Source organism: Lynx rufus, unplaced genomic scaffold, assembly GCF_022079265.1.
Source record: "Lynx rufus isolate CCGP_SWC_20201006 ecotype Redwood Valley unplaced genomic scaffold, mLynRuf1.p SCAF_12, whole genome shotgun sequence".
NCBI classification, from domain to species: domain Eukaryota; kingdom Metazoa; phylum Chordata; class Mammalia; order Carnivora; family Felidae; genus Lynx; species Lynx rufus.
In genome coordinates, this window is record NW_025814826.1 from 42327194 (window position 1) to 42345180 (window position 17987).

General features: G+C 33.9%; 1 protein-coding gene across 2 annotated transcripts in view; it reads right to left on the bottom strand.

Moving 5' to 3' along the window:
• Positions 1–1605: 1605 nt before the first annotated feature.
• The window catches only part of CSMD3 (CUB and Sushi multiple domains 3), a 1257946-nt gene continuing 1241564 nt past the window's right edge, over positions 1606–17987 (bottom strand). For both annotated transcript variants that reach the window (XM_047073797.1, XM_047073796.1), the window contains 4 exons: positions 11384–11496; positions 8494–8581; positions 6028–6163; positions 1606–1765 (listed from right to left, as the gene is read on the bottom strand). In XM_047073797.1, coding sequence (XP_046929753.1) covers positions 1606–1765; positions 6028–6163; positions 8494–8581; positions 11384–11496 — 497 coding nt within the window. The remainder of the gene's footprint in view (positions 1766–6027; positions 6164–8493; positions 8582–11383; positions 11497–17987) is intronic.

Consider the following 17987-nt stretch of genomic DNA (forward strand, 5'->3'; position numbering starts at 1 on the left):
CATAAAATTTAAAACAGCATCCTGTCAGTAGAGTACAATGTTGAGAAAATTGTATGAATTTCCAAAACAATGTATCTCAAAGTGGTTTACAAGAAATTCACTAAATGTTGTAGAGATAGATCCAAGCAGCGCTTCTGGGTGCAATGATTTCTCTTAGGCACTCTGTCTCATGATACAAAAAGTCGAGACTGTTTACAGAGTTATCCGTATTTGAGAGGGACATCAACAAAGAGTTCACACTGGGTACATAATTTATTCAATGAAGTAAAACATGCTATAAAAGGAAGACAATGACCTATTAAACCAATATGCTGGCATTACCGTGATACAGTTGTAAATGAGCCACCAATAACTTGCAAATGTGTATCTTAATTTGACAGTGAAAGAAACCTGTCATATCTGAAACATGCTTCTTACGAATAAGAGTATAGAAAGTTTAAAATGTGTGAAAATTTGGAAAACCTATGCCTTTAGGAAATAACTTTATATTGGTCATTTGAAAGTGTAAATTTTTTGTAGTCATTATATTTATGGGCTGGGCCAAAATGTATGTCTAACTCACTGTTAGATAAAAGTTCAAAGCTTAAAATCTTACATTTTTAACTCATTGTTGATAAAAGTTCAAAACAATGTTAAATAAATTTGAAGGCTCATTTGGAAGGAAAATGGCATATATCATCAACTAAATGCAACAGATTAATAGGTTCTGTTTGGTCTTTTGAAAACTTTGGAGAGTGTGGTAAAGGATGGTAAGTTTGGTGTCTCAAATAACTGCAAAATCATCATTACTATAATAATTTTTGCCAGCTCGAGTGGTTTCTGGGTGACAAAACAGATCGAAGCAAGGTTTTAAACACCGCCCCATTAGTGAATAATCTCGGTTATAGCATAACGAGGGAAATTGGGAGAACAGCACAATGATCTTGCCATTTACAGAAACTATGACGACCAATCTAAAAATAGAAGACAATATGATACTGAAGGACAAGTACCAGAAGGAATCAAATCAGAGAAGGCAATCTTATCTCTTCTGTGGCATAAATTAGCTCATAAACATTTGAGGGCATGACTCAATCTGAAATAACCATGGAGATCAGGAAGACAATGACTCGATTAACAAAAATGAGTAGCTGACAGAGTGGTGTGAAATAGACTCATGGGCATGATGTGGCTCATGACTGTTAAAGAGAAGTCAGTGGTCTATTGACTCTTGTAAGTATAGCTCTTATTTTCTACCCTATATCTTTTTTTTTTAAACCCAGTCCCTCTAATATACTTTATAAAGCACAGAAATACTGATAGTGGATGCTCCTCCAATATATGCAAAGAAGTTTATGTTTTAGAATAATCTCCTTTTTAAAAAAAGCAAATAAACTGTGAGTAAGCACTCCCAGAGTGCAGCCAAATTTCTGTAAAACTCTCCATGGTAAACATGAAGAAGAATTAGGGTCCAGTTTATGAAAAAACACTCTTCTCTATCATTCCTCAGGAAAAGGTGACCCAGCAAGTCCTGAAAAGTGTGCTTTAATTTGTTTAGCAGTGAACTAAATGTGCACTGTGTTGTGTCGATTTCCACGCTTCTGAAGAAGGCAAAGAGTTGCCGTGTTATACCATTGTGCAGACAGTGTTCAAGTTGGGATCGAATCGTACTGCCTTCCCTTCCGCTGACTTTGCATTGGTGTCATACATGGGGTTTTCAAAAGCTGCTTGGCCATTGTTATTTTCATGAACTGAACATCCTGTATACTGTGTTTTGGGTGCAGTCCTGTTGATGAGAACATGGATTAGCTATGTGTTAACTTTCTAGAAATAGCAGAGTGGGGCTCAAACATAACATACTTGAGTTATCATTGTTACTGCATAATGTAACCTCAAAGCATTAATTGAGAAATTATAAACTCAACAGATCAAATTTGAACAATTTACCTGTCACTTTAAAATCCTGAGTGACTTTTATTATTTAATATAATACGTATTAATATACAGTACCAATCTGAGTAATACAAGTATCAATAATGTATTATGACTAATCTCATAAATTTAAATTTTCTGATGCAACAATAATCGTTATGAACTAGCATGTATAGTATAAATTATGATAAAATAAAATTTAAATCTTATTACTATTCATTCATTCATTCATTCATTCATCCATCAGATATTTACTGAGCATTCATTATGTACCAAGCATGATCCCGGGCATATGCATATGGATCCTAGGCATATCACTGTAGTGATAGAAAATAATTAATAAATAAATATTTATTAAAAAATAATAAATAAAACAAAAAGTAGGTAATGAGAATTGTTCTGATGAAAAGGAAAAGAGTTGATATGACAGGAAGGAACTGGGCCCCACTTTTGGAGGAGTAATGAGGAAAAGTACCTCTGCAGAGATAAAATGTAATCTGAGACGTGAAGAACAAAGAGGAGGCAGTTCTGCACTAATTAAAAAAGGATTTCAGAAAGAGCAGACAACTAACACTGAGGCCTAATTTGGGAAGATACTTGGAGTATCCCAGAAACATAAGTACTCAATTTTCTTTAAAATGATATACATTAGAACAATAAATTCAAAATCTCAAAGAAGGATTCAAAAATACAGATTTGAAGCCTATACATGCACCCCGATGTGTATAGCAGCATTATCAATAATAGTCAAACTATGGGGAGAGTCCAAGTGTCCATTGATTAATGAATGGATAAAGATGTGGTGTATATACATGGAATATAACTCAGCTCTCAAAAAGAATGAAATCTTGCCATTGGCAGTAACATGGATGGAGCTAGAATATATTATGCTAAGCACAATAAGTCAATCAGAGAAAGACAAACGCCACATGATTTCACTCATATGCAGAATCTAGGACAAAACAGATGAACATAGGGGAAGAGGGGAGAGAAGAGAAAACAAACCGCAAGAGACTCTTAATGATACAGAACAAACTATGGGTTGGTGGAAGGAGGTGGGTTTGAGATGGGCTAGATGGGTGATGGGTGTGAAGGGGAGCACTTGGGATAAGGACTGGGTATTGTATGTACGTGATGAATCACTGAGTTCTCCTCCTGAAACAAATATTGCATGGTACATTACCTAACTGAGGTTTAAATAAAGTTTAAATTGAAAAAATGATATACACCAGAACAATAAATTCAAAATCTCAAAGAAGAAATGACTATAGATAATGAAGTCATGAAAATAGTTTCCAGAGTTATTAATAACTGAACATTTGGTTTTCCTTAACAAAACACACGGGTCCTAGGATGGTTGGCATAACCTGCTGATCTTGAATTCCTGCTTTGTTTCTTTATTTCCCTCTCTTTTGAGAAATTCTTATTTCTAGTTTCCCCCACCCCACTGCATAATTTGAGGACATTTGCTATGGTACAAAGGCAGACTTGCCCCTACCTGTTTCTGGGACCTAATTCCTAAAATGGATACATCTTAAAAGAATTTGATTTCTCAATTCCTTTGTTTACATCCAAACATCACAAATTTCAACTATTTCATCTTACTTTATTTGCTATTATGTTATGTTCTATTCTATTCTATTCTATTCTATTCTATTACTATCCCTAATGCATTTTCTGAATTTTTCTCCATACTAACAATTGTTAGATGATTTATACAGCAATAAATTTGATTAAAGCTATCTTAAGTTTTTTTCAATGACATTACCTATATAGACATATTGCTTAAAATTTGCTCTTGCCAGGTGCATAATTCTAATGGAAAGTATTTGTCTCTCTTTTTTCAAACTAGATTCACAATAAAAACCAGGAACAACATCATTTCCTTCTAATTAGACAAGAATCATGAAGATAAAAAGAAATGTCATTTTACTAATGTTAAACAACAGCTTTATGGAAAATAATGTCAAGTTTCAGGATAGTTTATGCCGTGAAAAATTTACTTGAAACAAACCAAACTTTTAAATATAAGAGCTAAATCTATTAAACTCTTCGGAGAATACATACAGGTAAATCTGACCATGATTCATGACATTGAATATGGCAATGGTTTCTTAGCTCTGACACCACAAACACAAATAACAAAAGAAAATAGATAAGTTGGACTTTATCAAAATGAGAAATTTTTGTACATCAAAGGACAAGACACTATCAAGGGAATGAAAATACAACTCACAGAAAGGAAGAAATATATCAAACCATATGTATGCTAGGAGTCAACTCTCCAAAATGTATAAAGAACACTTACAATCAACAACAAGACAAACAACACAATTAAAAAATGGGCAGATACTTGAACAGGCATTTCTTCAAAGAAAAATGGCCAAAAAGCAGTGGAAAGATGTTCAATGTCATTAGTAATTAGGGAAATGCAAATCCAAACCACAATGAGATACCACTTTACACATATACTAGGGTAACTATAATTAAAATAAGAAAGAAAAAGAAAAGAAAACAGAAAATACCAAGTGTTGGCATGGATGCGGAGAAAGTAAAACAGTTATACATTGCTGGTGAGAATATAATATGGTGCAGTTGCTCTGCAAAAATTTGGTGCTTCCCCAGTAAGTTAAATGTAGAATTACCATATAAACCAGCAATTCTATTCTGGGGTATATACTCAAAAGAATTGAAGCATGTGTTCAAACAAAAAGTTGTACACAAGTGTATATATAAGCAGTATTCACAATAGCCAAAATGTAGGAACAAACCAAATGCCCATCACATGATGAATGGACATATTTAAATAGAACACATTCAAACATACCACAGAATATTATTCAGCCATATAAAGGAATGGAGCACTGATAAATGCTATAATATGGAAGAAACTTGAAAACATTAAGTTTAAGAAACTAAATAGAAAATGTCACATGTTACCTGATTCCATTGATATGAAATACCCAGAATAGGCAAACAAATACAGACAGAAAGCAGATTAGCAGTTGCCTAGGGCAGGGGTGGTAGGAATACGGAATGACTGATCAATGGGCACAGAACTTCCTTTTGGAGTGATGAAAATATTCTGGAACTGGCAATGATGGCTCTGGGACACAGTGAGTATACTAAATGCCACTGAACTATATGCCTAGAATGGTTTAAATGGTTTTAGGTTATGCGTTTTTTACAAAGATAGTTTAAAAACAAAAAAAGGATTGGAACAGATTTCTTTATAAATAAATATAGTGATGATTTTTTTGTTGTTGTAAATAAAATCTGATATTGACAAGGCCTAAGCAGCTGCTAATATTCAATTATTACAAATTTATGTAATATTATATATATATATATATATATATATATATATATATATATATAACTCTTAGGTAATCTAGACTGAAACGTGTAATACAAACATCAGTTTTGAGAAAAATGCATTTAGGTAATATTCATTGAATTATCTGGTTGTCTCTCTATATATTTTCTTGATAAAGGATAGTCCCAAATAGCAGACAATTACATAATAAAGCCCCTGACTTGGATTGTTGTAATGGACTTAGTAAAACAAGGACCAACTAATAATATGGATAATCATACACTAGATACGTCAGAAATATAACATACTGATTGCATAATCTTCTAAAAGCAGCAGAAGGAAAGGAGACGGTTAGAAGACTTTACCAACTGTCTGCCTGGGTAAAACTGGTCAGTATTGTGATGTGCGCTACGAGGTTTGGTCACAAACTTCTCTCCACTTCTCTAAATAAATGTGGCAGCAGGTATCACCTCCTCAATGTCAACGTTAACCTGGCTTTTGTATCTCTAAATTCTTATCATGGATAATGTAAAACTAACTTATACAATTAAGTACGTGCCAGGAAATTGACAGGCAAGAGTAATAAGGGTTAAGGTGAATGTGCAAATTCACTGAGCAATTTTTGTTTTGTGATGTTGGCATGGTGGGGGGCAGGCAGGGGGAACCAGGTTTTTAAACCTGTTGCACTATTTGGCACACACTGAAAAAAAAATGGAAGTTACAATTTGAACTAGAGTAGTAAAAAGAACATGAAATGGAAGATTTGGGAAAGGTTTTATAGGTAAAATCAACAAACTTACCTCTGTTTATAAAGATAAAATCCAAATCCTGCAAATATAAGTGCAAAAAAAGGCACAAGAATAGCAATGGCCACAGAACTACTGTTTGTACCATGAGGTTGATTTGAAGAATTTGAGCCTTCTGACATATTCAGTCCTATAAAATTAAAAAAAAAAATCAACTTGCTTTTATCACATGATTTTTTATTTTTATGAATCAATTATTTTCTTTCCTTATCAAGATACCTACTTGGAAATGTATATAGTAAACAAAAATAATTCAGGAAACTCCTTCAACTCATTTCCATGCAAGTTTGTGCAGTGTCTACTATGTATAAGATATTTTTCCAGGAAAGGATACAGAATAAAAAATAAGTAGTCTCTGAACTGAAGAGTTTATACAGTTGTAGAAAGAATACAATGACACAAAAAAGCATATACATCAGGCATGAATTAATGATCAATGTGCTTTAGGAAGAGAAGGGGTAATTCCATCTGGTGGTATATAAGAATGTATTTTGGGGGCGCCTGGGTGGCGCAGTCGTTAAGCGTCCGACTTCAGCCAGGTCACGATCTCGCGGTCCGTGAGTTCGAGCCCCGCGTCAGGCTCTGAGCTGATGGCTCAGAGCCTGGAGCCTGTTTCCGATTCTGTGTCTCCCTCTCTCTCTGCCCCTCCCCCGTTCATGCTCTGTCTCTCTCTGTCCCAAAAATAAATAAACGTTAAAAAAAAAATTTTTTTTTAAAAAAGAATGTATTTTGGAGAATACAATGAGCTTGGCTTTGAAGAGTCAGTAGAACAATGAATGGAGGAGGAAGCAGGACCATCTTAAGCTTAGAAATAGGAGGGTGAGTGACATATTTAGAAGACGTGACAAGCACTAGGTGCAGCTGTGTGGAAAAGATGTGGAGGTAAGTATTATCTGTGTGGTAGGAATAGGCTGTTAACCTGAAAAAGCTATGGCCAGACCCCAAAAAGCCATAAATATCATTCTAAAGAATTCAAACTTGTATCTATTTACAGTGAAGGACAAGTGGAGGTATTTAGAAATAAAAGGCCCTATGATAAGACACACAATTTAGGACAGTGGGTAGGGTGGAATGAATGAACTTGAGGGAAGCCAGACTGGAAGCACGTGTACATCAATGGTTAGAGGAAGAACCCAAATAGAAGTGGAAATTGATCTCTATACTAACATACTAGGAAGAGCATGAAAAGACAGAAATGGGGGAACATTTTGTAGTTAAAAATCAACAGAACTTGTTTGTGAGGATAAGTGGTAAGAGAGCACAGGCTGAGAAGTGTTCTACTTGGGGATGGGGAAACAGTGAAGACATTAGCACAATTAGGAAATGAGAAAATCAGGTTTGTCAACGTGTTGGCATAGGACAAGGGAAGAAAAAATAACAGACATGTTATTTTTTGTTTTTAGGTTCCCCAGAAAGAAATAGCTGCTTTTTTTTTATAGGTTCTGTCTTAGACATGTAGTTTTTGTGATGCTTTTGAGACTAGTATGTGTAAACATCTTGCATTAAATTGCACAACTGTGTAACTGTACTGTATTAATGAATGTTTTATTTGGTTTTCAAAACTAACATACTTTTAGGCCAAGACATTATCTGAAATGAACATCTTATCATTTTTATTTACTTAGAGAAAGCTAATTTATTTTTTTGATAAACAGTTATATTCAATTAAGTCACACCTTAGTCCAAGTTAATACCTTCTTACCTACCTTATTTTTCCAGGGACTCAGAATATTTACATAAGCATTCAAAGTAATGGAATTTTTAAGATAAATACTAAGTAGTAGTTTTTAGAGCCTGAGTTTATTCTTTATATGTCAATACCACTATATAATAATGGAAGACAATATACTTTAGGAAAATTATATACCGAAAGCTATGGCAATAATTATATTCAAGCAAGACCATTAAATGTCTATGTATATTTTAAAAGAGTTTAAAAGAAGAATGAAAAAAACCCTATGCCTCCCACTACAGAAAATTTACATAGCTGAATAGCACAAAGTCCCAAAAAGGGGTCTATTCCTCAAAGTTATTTTCTTTTTCAGACCGTATGAATTTTTCAAAGTGCTATTACATTTTCAAAAGAGAAATAAAGTTACAACAATATTCAAACTGAAGAGAAGTACTGCAGTTCTCATGAGATAAAATAAAATAATTTACAGTTTAATATTTTCTTTTCTATCTGTATCACTTTTCTCCTTTTTCCTTGCTAAAGGCAAGGCAGTGTGTCATATTTATTAGACATCTGACAAAAACCAAACCCTGTACAGCATCGGTACATAGAGAATCAATATTTTGTGTGATTATTTAAAAGCCTTTCAAATTTTTCAATGTATAACTTACCTGACAAAGCCAAATTCAAAATGTAGTAAGTGTGCCTAATGTACAGAATACACTGTATTTTCTTATGATGTCTAGAGTAATAAAGGAACTACATGAAAATGAAAATGAATACATTACCTAGTCTTTGTAGTCCAAATTGCCCATAATCTTTGCCCTGAATAAATCCTTGAAATACATAAGTTGCTCCATCAGGCTCAGCAGAAACCTAAAAATATTTATAAGGTTGATTAAATCTGAGGATTGGAGCCGGCTATTTTCCAGCCTTAATAAATATCCAGTTTTACACTTAAATGAATATTATACAGAGTTCCTTCTTCTTTATTTCCCTCTGATATAAAACACGGCATACTGTGCAAATTTGCCATTAAAAGCAAAAGAAAATTTTTGTTTTTAAGTAATTAGGATATTAGAATATAGGGGGTTGGTCATTAATATAATTATATAGATATATAGATTTCTCTTAGGCTAAGAAGCCTACTGTCAAAAAAAGGCAATTAGGGGAGTCTGGGTGGCTCAGGTAGTTAAGCATCTGAGTCTTGATTTCAGCTCAGGTCATGACCTACAGTCATGAGACCAAGTCCCAAGTCAGGCTCCAACCTAAGCATGGAGCCTGCTTAAGATTCTCTTTCTCCCTCTCCTTCTGCCCTTCCCCCCTCTAAGAAAAAGAGGGAGGACAATGATATGATTAAACAGAATAAAGCAAATGATCAATTAAAAATTGGGGTGCGCAGTGGCTCAGTCAGTTAAGCGACTGACTTTGGCTCAGGTCATGATCTCACAGTTCGTGGGTTCAAACCCCACATCAGTTCTGTACTGACAGCTCAGAGCCTGGAGCTGCTTTGCATTCTGTGTCTCCTCTCTCTCTCTCTCTCTCTCTCTGCTCCTCCCCCACATATGCTGTCTCTGTCTTTCAAAAAGAAATAAAATGTTAAAAAATTATTAAAAATTAAAATATAATAAAACTCTACTTTGTAGATATGATTACTGTTTAGCATGTATGCACTCTGTCTTCCCCTCCCACCAACCTTCATGGGAAGAATGCCCCTTTCAACTCATTGGGTTTGGTCTTGTGATTTACTTTGGCCAATGATTCATGGGTGGAACTGACAGTAGGTCAGTTCTAAGTCTGAGCCTTCAAAGGCATGTTTCCCATGAAAATAAGTGAAAGAAGCCAGACACAAAAGACTACATATTATATGATTCCATAAATATGAACATCCAAAACAGAGAAATCTATAGATTTCAGAAAATAGATTTGTGTCTTCTTAGGGCTAGGGTGGGGTGAGGGACGAATGGGTAGGGTGATAGCTAAAGGGTGTGGAGTTTCTGTTTGAGGTGATGGAAATATTCTAAAATCAACTGTGGTGACGGTTACACACATGTCAATATACTTAAAACCACTGAATTGCATATTTTAAATGGGTGAATTGTAAGGAAGATGAGTTATATTTCATTAGAGCTATTTTAAGCAAGGGGGCATGTTTCCACTTTCCCCCTCAGAGCTTCTGACCTCTGACAAGAGAATGTGCTCCAGCCTGGGCCCCAGAATGAGACATCTGGAGCAGACCTGAACTTGCTATCACAGCCTCAAGTGGAACACCCACAACTAACCCCACATACATGAGAAAGAATGAAATACTTGTTGTTTGACCCCAAGATTTTGTGGCTGTGTCCATTGCTATAAATGCTATTACATGTACCTTGCATGTGTGTAAAATCCTATTTTTAAAAAATGCTTTACTTATGTAATGTGATTTGATTTCATAAATAAATTAAAAATAGACATATTCCAGTGTTCCTGATAACTAGTAATGTGACTTTATTCTGAAGTTTGTTTTAATTACCCAAGTCCTGTAGAGTATTGTAAAAGTCCTGTATAGTATTGTTACCCAAGTTACCAAGTTACCCAAGTCCTGTATAGTATTGTAAAAGTTAAAAACCTTGAATCCTCACCCTAAAAAGCAAAATATCATACCAATACATCCATAGAAGTTTGACATTTCAGAAACAAGTGGTTTATTCTTTATTATCAGACATCACACTCATTTTGGTCATTTTTAAAAATGAAATGCTTCTAAATAGAATAGCTTAAACTCTAATATTTAAACAAATGAATTCATTTTGTTTGCTTCCTAGATAAAATAATACAACTAAACTATTTGAGTGCATTGAAGACATGAATTCATTTCCAATTCCATGAATAACAGCAGATCGGGAAATAGGATAAATGTTTTTACCCCCTCAGGCACTAAACTTACAGAAGCCTACGACCTACTATCTTTCCTTCTAGATCTTCCTTGTAAAAGAAGACCTGTTGCTTGAGGGGATATAGTCAGAGCTCTCCTCATTGTTTTTTAGCAAAGACTCCAGGTCAATTTGTGAATGGAAGACTAGTTACTTCCAACTGCCAATTTAGAAACTCCATTCATGTAAGGGGCTGAATAGGACAGGGTGACTCCATGGTGAAGCTATGGCAACCATCTCCCCAAATGAAGTAATTCACATAACTTTCTTTTCATAAACAACTTTATAAAATATTCTAAATCTGTTAAATTTAGAGAAAAAAACTTAAATGTAATGGCATACTTAATTTTTTTATGCATTTTGTAAATATGTTGTATGTGCCTTAAATAGTAATTCCAGACAAAGAATGAATTATATTTTATCCAGATTTACTTTGCATAGTACTGGTCATAGACAAAATACATTTGATGAAAGCAATGAAAAACTATGACTCTCATACACATAAACATTACAAATATAAGCATATTAATCAGAATCCAATAACCCTAGGTATAACATTCTAGATTACTAAGTATTTACATTGAATCTTTTTTCCAAACAAAAAATTTACCCATAATAGTAATTTTCCCATTTTATATGTGCATGTGTATTCATAATTAGCCCAATTTAGAAAACCACCTTTTTTTTTTGGAATTTTAATGACAAACCAAAGCACAAATTGGTTACTAAAATCAGCAGAAGATATTTAAAACACTATACTTACAAAGCCATCCATGGCCCAATTGTCCTCCTTCATTTTCTTCACAGAAGCATGCGTTGGTACTTTAATAAGGTAGATGTGTAACATTAGGCGAGCTTCCTGGCTTTTATACACCCCTGTAAAATGTAAGGACATTTTAGTCTACTAATTTTGTAAATAGTTATGCTTCATTATATTATCTTTAACTCCTTAAATATATAAGGTAATATATGTGAAAAGAAAAGGAATCAAACAAGGCCAAGTCAAGGCCAGCTTCATTCATAAGGCTTTCTACAAATCCTACAGTATATGTTAATCTCTCATCTGAAATTCTCAACTTGAATTTTAATTGTGGGGTTGAAATTACTTATGTTATTAAAATTAAGTATTACTGTTCTTAATAACATCATTCCATGATATTACAAATAAGATGACTTCATTCCCCAGTAAGATTTAAAATCTTCAAGGATGTACAACAAACGTTAAAATCCCTCATAGGTTTCTTAATAATAAATTGGGTGCCAACCCTGTGAAAGAGTATTGTAAGTGCTGCTGGAGCCACAAAGAAGAATATATACATTCCTATCTAAAGATAGGATGCTTAAAAGCATTTCCAATGAAGTAGGAAATGTAAGTCACATATATAATCAACTAAAATACATGAAAAAATATGATAAATAAAAGGCCAGAACAGAGAGGGATCATTTCACAATGGAGTGATCAGGAAACGCTTATTGAGAAAAGGTATTTGAATGGGTCTTAAAGATCAAGTAAAATTTTTAGTTTAAGAAGGTAAATATAGGAAATAGCATAAAAAAGTAAAAATATATACATAATTTTTTTTCATAAACAGTGGGTATTCTACAAGTAGGAATAATATGAAATATAAATGTGCTTAGGGGAAAAACAGGAGAAAAAAAATTCTAAGTAAAAATTTTGTGATTAACTAATGGTGGAAATATGACTCATTCATTAATTTATTTAATCTTTCACCTATGTAATAAGGTATCATAAGAATGGACTGGGAATACAAAGATGACACATAGATCTTGACCTAAGTGGTTACATTTAATAAGGGAAGACAAAAAAATGATCAAAAATAATATTGGTGGGAAAATATCATAATTGATTTCCACAGACACTGTGATGGCAAATTAATCTATTTGTTTTTATATATTTGCAGGAATTTATTTTGAAATTTTTCCAGATTAGATTCAGTATACATTTATTTTTCAGAAATCTCTAAAATAAAAAAAAATGTTTATGTCTCAAAGTTAAATCAGTAGTCACAATTTAAATGAATTTCTTTTGCCAATATAAAACTTCTTGCAGTTTATATCACTGTAGCTGTGTATAGTTTTTAAAATATAATACATATTAACTACTAATACTTTAACTCTGAGTTTAATGGGGAATCACTCAATAATACAAAACTATGTTTGATAGTATCCTAAAATTTGCAAGATCAATAATTATGATTTTATTTTCTATTTCATTGATACCACAAATTATTATTAATAATTAATTAGGATATATATACAGGCAAGAAGTTTAAACAAATATATTACATATTTGCAGTATGAATATTTAAAAATATTTTTAAATGAGAGCAATAATTCAAATTCATTACTTTGACAATATTCATTGAGGCCTATTTTGTTCCAGCTGCTGTTCTAGCTTCTGAGAAGCAGTGATGACCTGGAAGGCAAGGGAGCTTCCCTTTTAGAACTTACATTGTTGGAGTATAGATGTACAAAATATCATATCACATCCTGTAACACCATTTTACTCTATACTAATACTATACTAATTTCAAACAGTGAAAAGAAGAAAGTGAAACAGGTAAGACTGTCTAAGAGTGTGTCTGACTGTATTTATAATGAGAAAGTTACTTTAGATGGGGTCATAAGGAGTACTGTTGATGAGATGACATTTGAGAAAATATCTGAATGTCAGTAAAACCAGAACAATCAAAGATAATGAGGGAAATTTATACTAGATAGAGGACACAGAAACTTGAAAAAGCTGAACAGCTGGATAGGGGATCCCTTATGCTTGTTTAAAGTAGTGTAGCTCTACCTTTTCTGTCTTAAACTATGGTGTCCACCTAAATACTGTCATTTGAAGAAATGATTTTGTGTCCATAAAATAGCTTACAGGTCACTGATCTTGCCTCTTTGGTGTTATGAGAATACAGAAAAAATTAGTTATTCAAATTAAAAGTTCTTTTCTATTTCATGATGTCTCATTCCAGCCACATCAAAATATCCTTGAATGACTCAGGTGCAAGACACAAAACAAGCTTTTAAAACACACAAAATGACAAAATGGAGGAATTCTCCCCAAAAGAAAGTTCAAGGAGAAATCACAGCCAGAAAATTGCTCAAAACAGAAATAAATAATATATCTGAACAAGAATTTAGAATGACAGTCAAAGGTAATAGCTGAGCTTGAAAAAAGCATAGAAGACATGAGAGAAACTCTTGCTGCAGAGGTCAAAGACCTAAGAACTAGTCATGATAAATTAAAAAAATACTATAACTGAGATGTTATAGTAAATGACATCTAGACTAATAATAACAGTCTAGTAATAGACTAATAAAGGTCTAGTAAATAAACTAGACACAGTGACAGAGAGGATGGAAGATGCAGAAGAAAGAATAGGTGAAATTGAAGATAAGGTTATGGAAAATAATAAAGCTGAAAAAAAAGAAGGAAATGGAATTACTAGATCATGAGGGGAGAATTAGAGAACTAACTGATTCCATGAAATGAAACAATATCTGTATTATAAGAGTTGTAGAAGAAGAAGAGCAAGAGAAAGGGTCAAAAGGTTTATTTGTACAAATTATAGCCAAAAACTTCCTTCATCTGGGGAAGGAAACAGGCATCCAAGTCTAAGAGGCAGAGATAACTCCCTTTAAAATCTACAAAAAGAGGTCAACAGCATTACATATCATAGTGAAACTGGCAAAACACAAAGAGAGAATTCTGAAAGCAGCTAGGGACAAAATGTCCTTAACCTACAAGGGTAGACATGTAAGGATAGTAACAGACCTGTCCACTGAAACTTGGCAGGCCAGAAGGGAGTAGCAGGAAATATTCAGTGTGCTGAATAGGAAAAGTATGCAGCCAAGAATCCTTTATCCAGAAAGGATGTCATTCAGAACAGAAGGGGAGATAAAGACTTCCCAGACAAACAAAAACTAAATGAGTTCATGACCACTAAATTATTCCTGTAGGAGATCCTAAGGGGGAACTCTGTGAGTGGAAAGCAGCAAAGACCACAAAAGACCAGAGGACATCACTACAAACATGAAATCCACAGATAACACAATAGCACTAAATTCATATCTTTCAATTATCACTCAATGTAAATGGACTAAATGCCCCAATCAAAAGACATAGGATATCAGAATGGATAAAAACAAAAAAACAAAAAAACAAAGAACCTAGATCCATCTATATGCTGCCTACAAGAGACTCATTTAGACCTAAGGACACCTGCAAATTGAAAGTGAGAGGACGGAAAGCCATCTATTATTCTAATAGACATCAAAAGAAAGCCAGAGTAACCATACTTAAATCACATAAACTAGATTTTAAAATAAAGACTGTAACAATGGATGAAGAAGGGCATTATATCATATTTAAGGGGTCTATCCATCAAGAAGAGTAACAATTGTAAATATTTATGCCCCCAAAGTGAAAGCACCCAAATACATAAATCAATTAATCATGAACAAACTTTTTGATAAGAACACCATAATTGTAAGAGACTTGCAATTAATTTGAAACTAATAAGTAAATTAAATCTAAGTCCTAAATTAATAAGACTCCACTTATAATAATGGACACATCATCTAGGCAGAAAATCAATAAGGAAACAATAGCTCTGAAGGACACATTGGACCAGAAGGACTTAACATATATATTCAGAACATTTCATCCTAAAGTAGCAGAATACACATTCTTCTCAAGTGCACATGGTACATTCTCCAAAATTGATCACATACCCAGTCACAAAACAGCCTTCAGCAGGTACAAAAAGATTGAGATTATACCATGCATATTTTCAGATCACAACACTATGAAATTTGAAATCAACCACAAGAAAAAATCTGGAAATCCTCCAAATACAGGGAGGTTAAAGAACATCCCACTTAAGAATGAATGGATTAAGCAGGAAATTAAAGAAAAAAATAAAAATATACATGGAAGCAAATGAAAATGAAAACATGACAGTTCAAACTCTTTGGGATGCAGGAAAGGCAATCCTAAGAAGAAAAGACATTGCATTTCAGGCCTATCTCAAGAAGCAGTAAATGTCCCAAATACACAACCTAACCTCACACCTAAAGGAGCTAGAAAAGCAGCAGCAAATAAAGCCCAAAGCCAGCAGAAGAAGGAAAATGATAAACATTAGAGCAGAAATAAATGATATAGAATCCAAAACAAAACAGTAGAACAGATTAGTGAAACTAAGAGCTGGTTTGTTTTTTTTTTTTTTAATTTTTTTTTCAACGTTTATTTATTTTTGGGACAGAGAGAGACAGAGCATGAACGGGGGAGGGGCAGAGAGAGAGGGAGACACAGAGTCGGAAACAGGCTCCAGGCTCTGAGCCATCAGCCCAGAGCCCGACGTGGGGCTCGAACTCACGGACCGCGAGATCGTGACCTGGCTGAAGTCGGACGCTTAACCGACTGCGCCACCCAGGCGCCCCAAAGAGCTGGTTTTTTAAAAGAATAAACAAAATTGATAAGATCTTAGCCAGACTTTTCAAAAAAGAAAGAGAGAGGACCCAAATAGATAAAATAATGAGTGAAAGAGGAGCAATCATAACCAACACCATAGAAATATAAACAATTATAAGAGAATACTATGAAAAATTATAAGAGAATGCTATGAACAAACTCGACAATCTAGAAGAAATGGAAAAATTCCTAGATACTCACACATTAAAACTCATACAGGAAGAAATAGAAAATTTGAAAAGACCCATCCAGCAGAGAAATTGAATCGGTTATCAAAAATCTCCCAACAAATAAGAGTCTTGGGCCAGATGACTTCCCAGGGGAATTCTACCAGACATTTAAAGTAGAGTTAATATGTATTCTTCTCAAACTGTTCCAAAAAATAGAAATGGAAGGAAAGTTTCCAAACTCATTCTATGAAGCCAACATTACCTTGATTCCAAACCAGACAAATATCCCACTAAAAAGGAGAATACAGACCAATATCCCTGATGAACCTGGATGCAAAAATTCTTACTAAGATACTACCAAATCAAATTCAACAGTACATTAAAAGAATTATTCATCATGATCAAGTGTGATTCATTCCTGGGCTGCAGGACAGATATTAATGATATCTGCAAAGACAGATATCAATATTCACAGATCAATGTGATATAACACATTAAGAAAAGAAAGGATAAGAATGATATGATCCCATCAATAGATGCAGAAAACACATTTGACGAAATATAGCATTCTTTCTTGATAAAAAACCTCAAGAAAGTCAGCAAAGAAGGAACATATCTTAACATCATAAAAGTCATATATTAAAGGCCCACAGCTAATATCATCCTCAATGGAGAAAAACTGAGAGCTTTCCCCCTAAGATCATGGAACACGACAGGGATGTCCACTCTCACCACTGTTGTTCAACAGAGTGTTGGAAGTCTTAGCCTCAGCAATCAGACAACAAAAAGAAAGAAAAAGCATCCAAATTGGCAGAGAAAAAGTCAAACTTTCACTTTTCACAGATGACATGATACTCTACATGGAAAACCCAAAAGACTCCACTCCAAAACTGCTAGAACTGATACATGAATTCAGCAAAGTAGAAGGATATGAAATCAATGTACAGAAATCAGTTGCATTTCTATATGCCAATAATGAAGCAGCAGAAAGAAAAGTCAAGGAATCAATCCCATTTACAATTGCACCAAAATACCTAGGAATAAATCTAACCAAAGAGGTAAAAGATCTGTATGCTGAAAACTATAGAAAGCTTATAAAAGAAATTGAAGAAGACACAAAATAATGGAAAAACATTCCATGCCTATGGACCGGAAGAAAAAATATTATTAACATGTCAATACTACCCAAAGCAATCTACACATTCAATGCAATCCCTACCCAAATAACACCAGTATTCTTCACAAATGATCCTAAAATTTGTATGGAACCACAAAAACCCCAAATAGCCAAAGTAATTTTGAAAAAGAAAAACAAACGTGAGGCATCACAATCCCGGACTTTAACCTATATTACAAAGCTGTAATAATTAAGACAGTATGGTATTGGCACAAAAACAGACACACAGATCAATGGAATGAAATAGAAAACCCAGAAATGGACCCACAAATATATCGCTGACTAATCTTCGACAAAGCAGGAAAGAGTAGCCATTGGAAAAAAGACAGTCTCTTTAGCAAATGGTGCTGAGGGAACTGGACAGCAACATACAGAAGAATGAAACTGGACAACTTTATTACACCATACACAAAAATAAATTCAAAATGGATGTAAAACCTAAATGTGTGACAGGAAACCTTCAAAACCCTACAAGAGAAAACAGGTAGCAACCTCTCTGTCCTCGGCTGAAGCAACTTCTTACTAG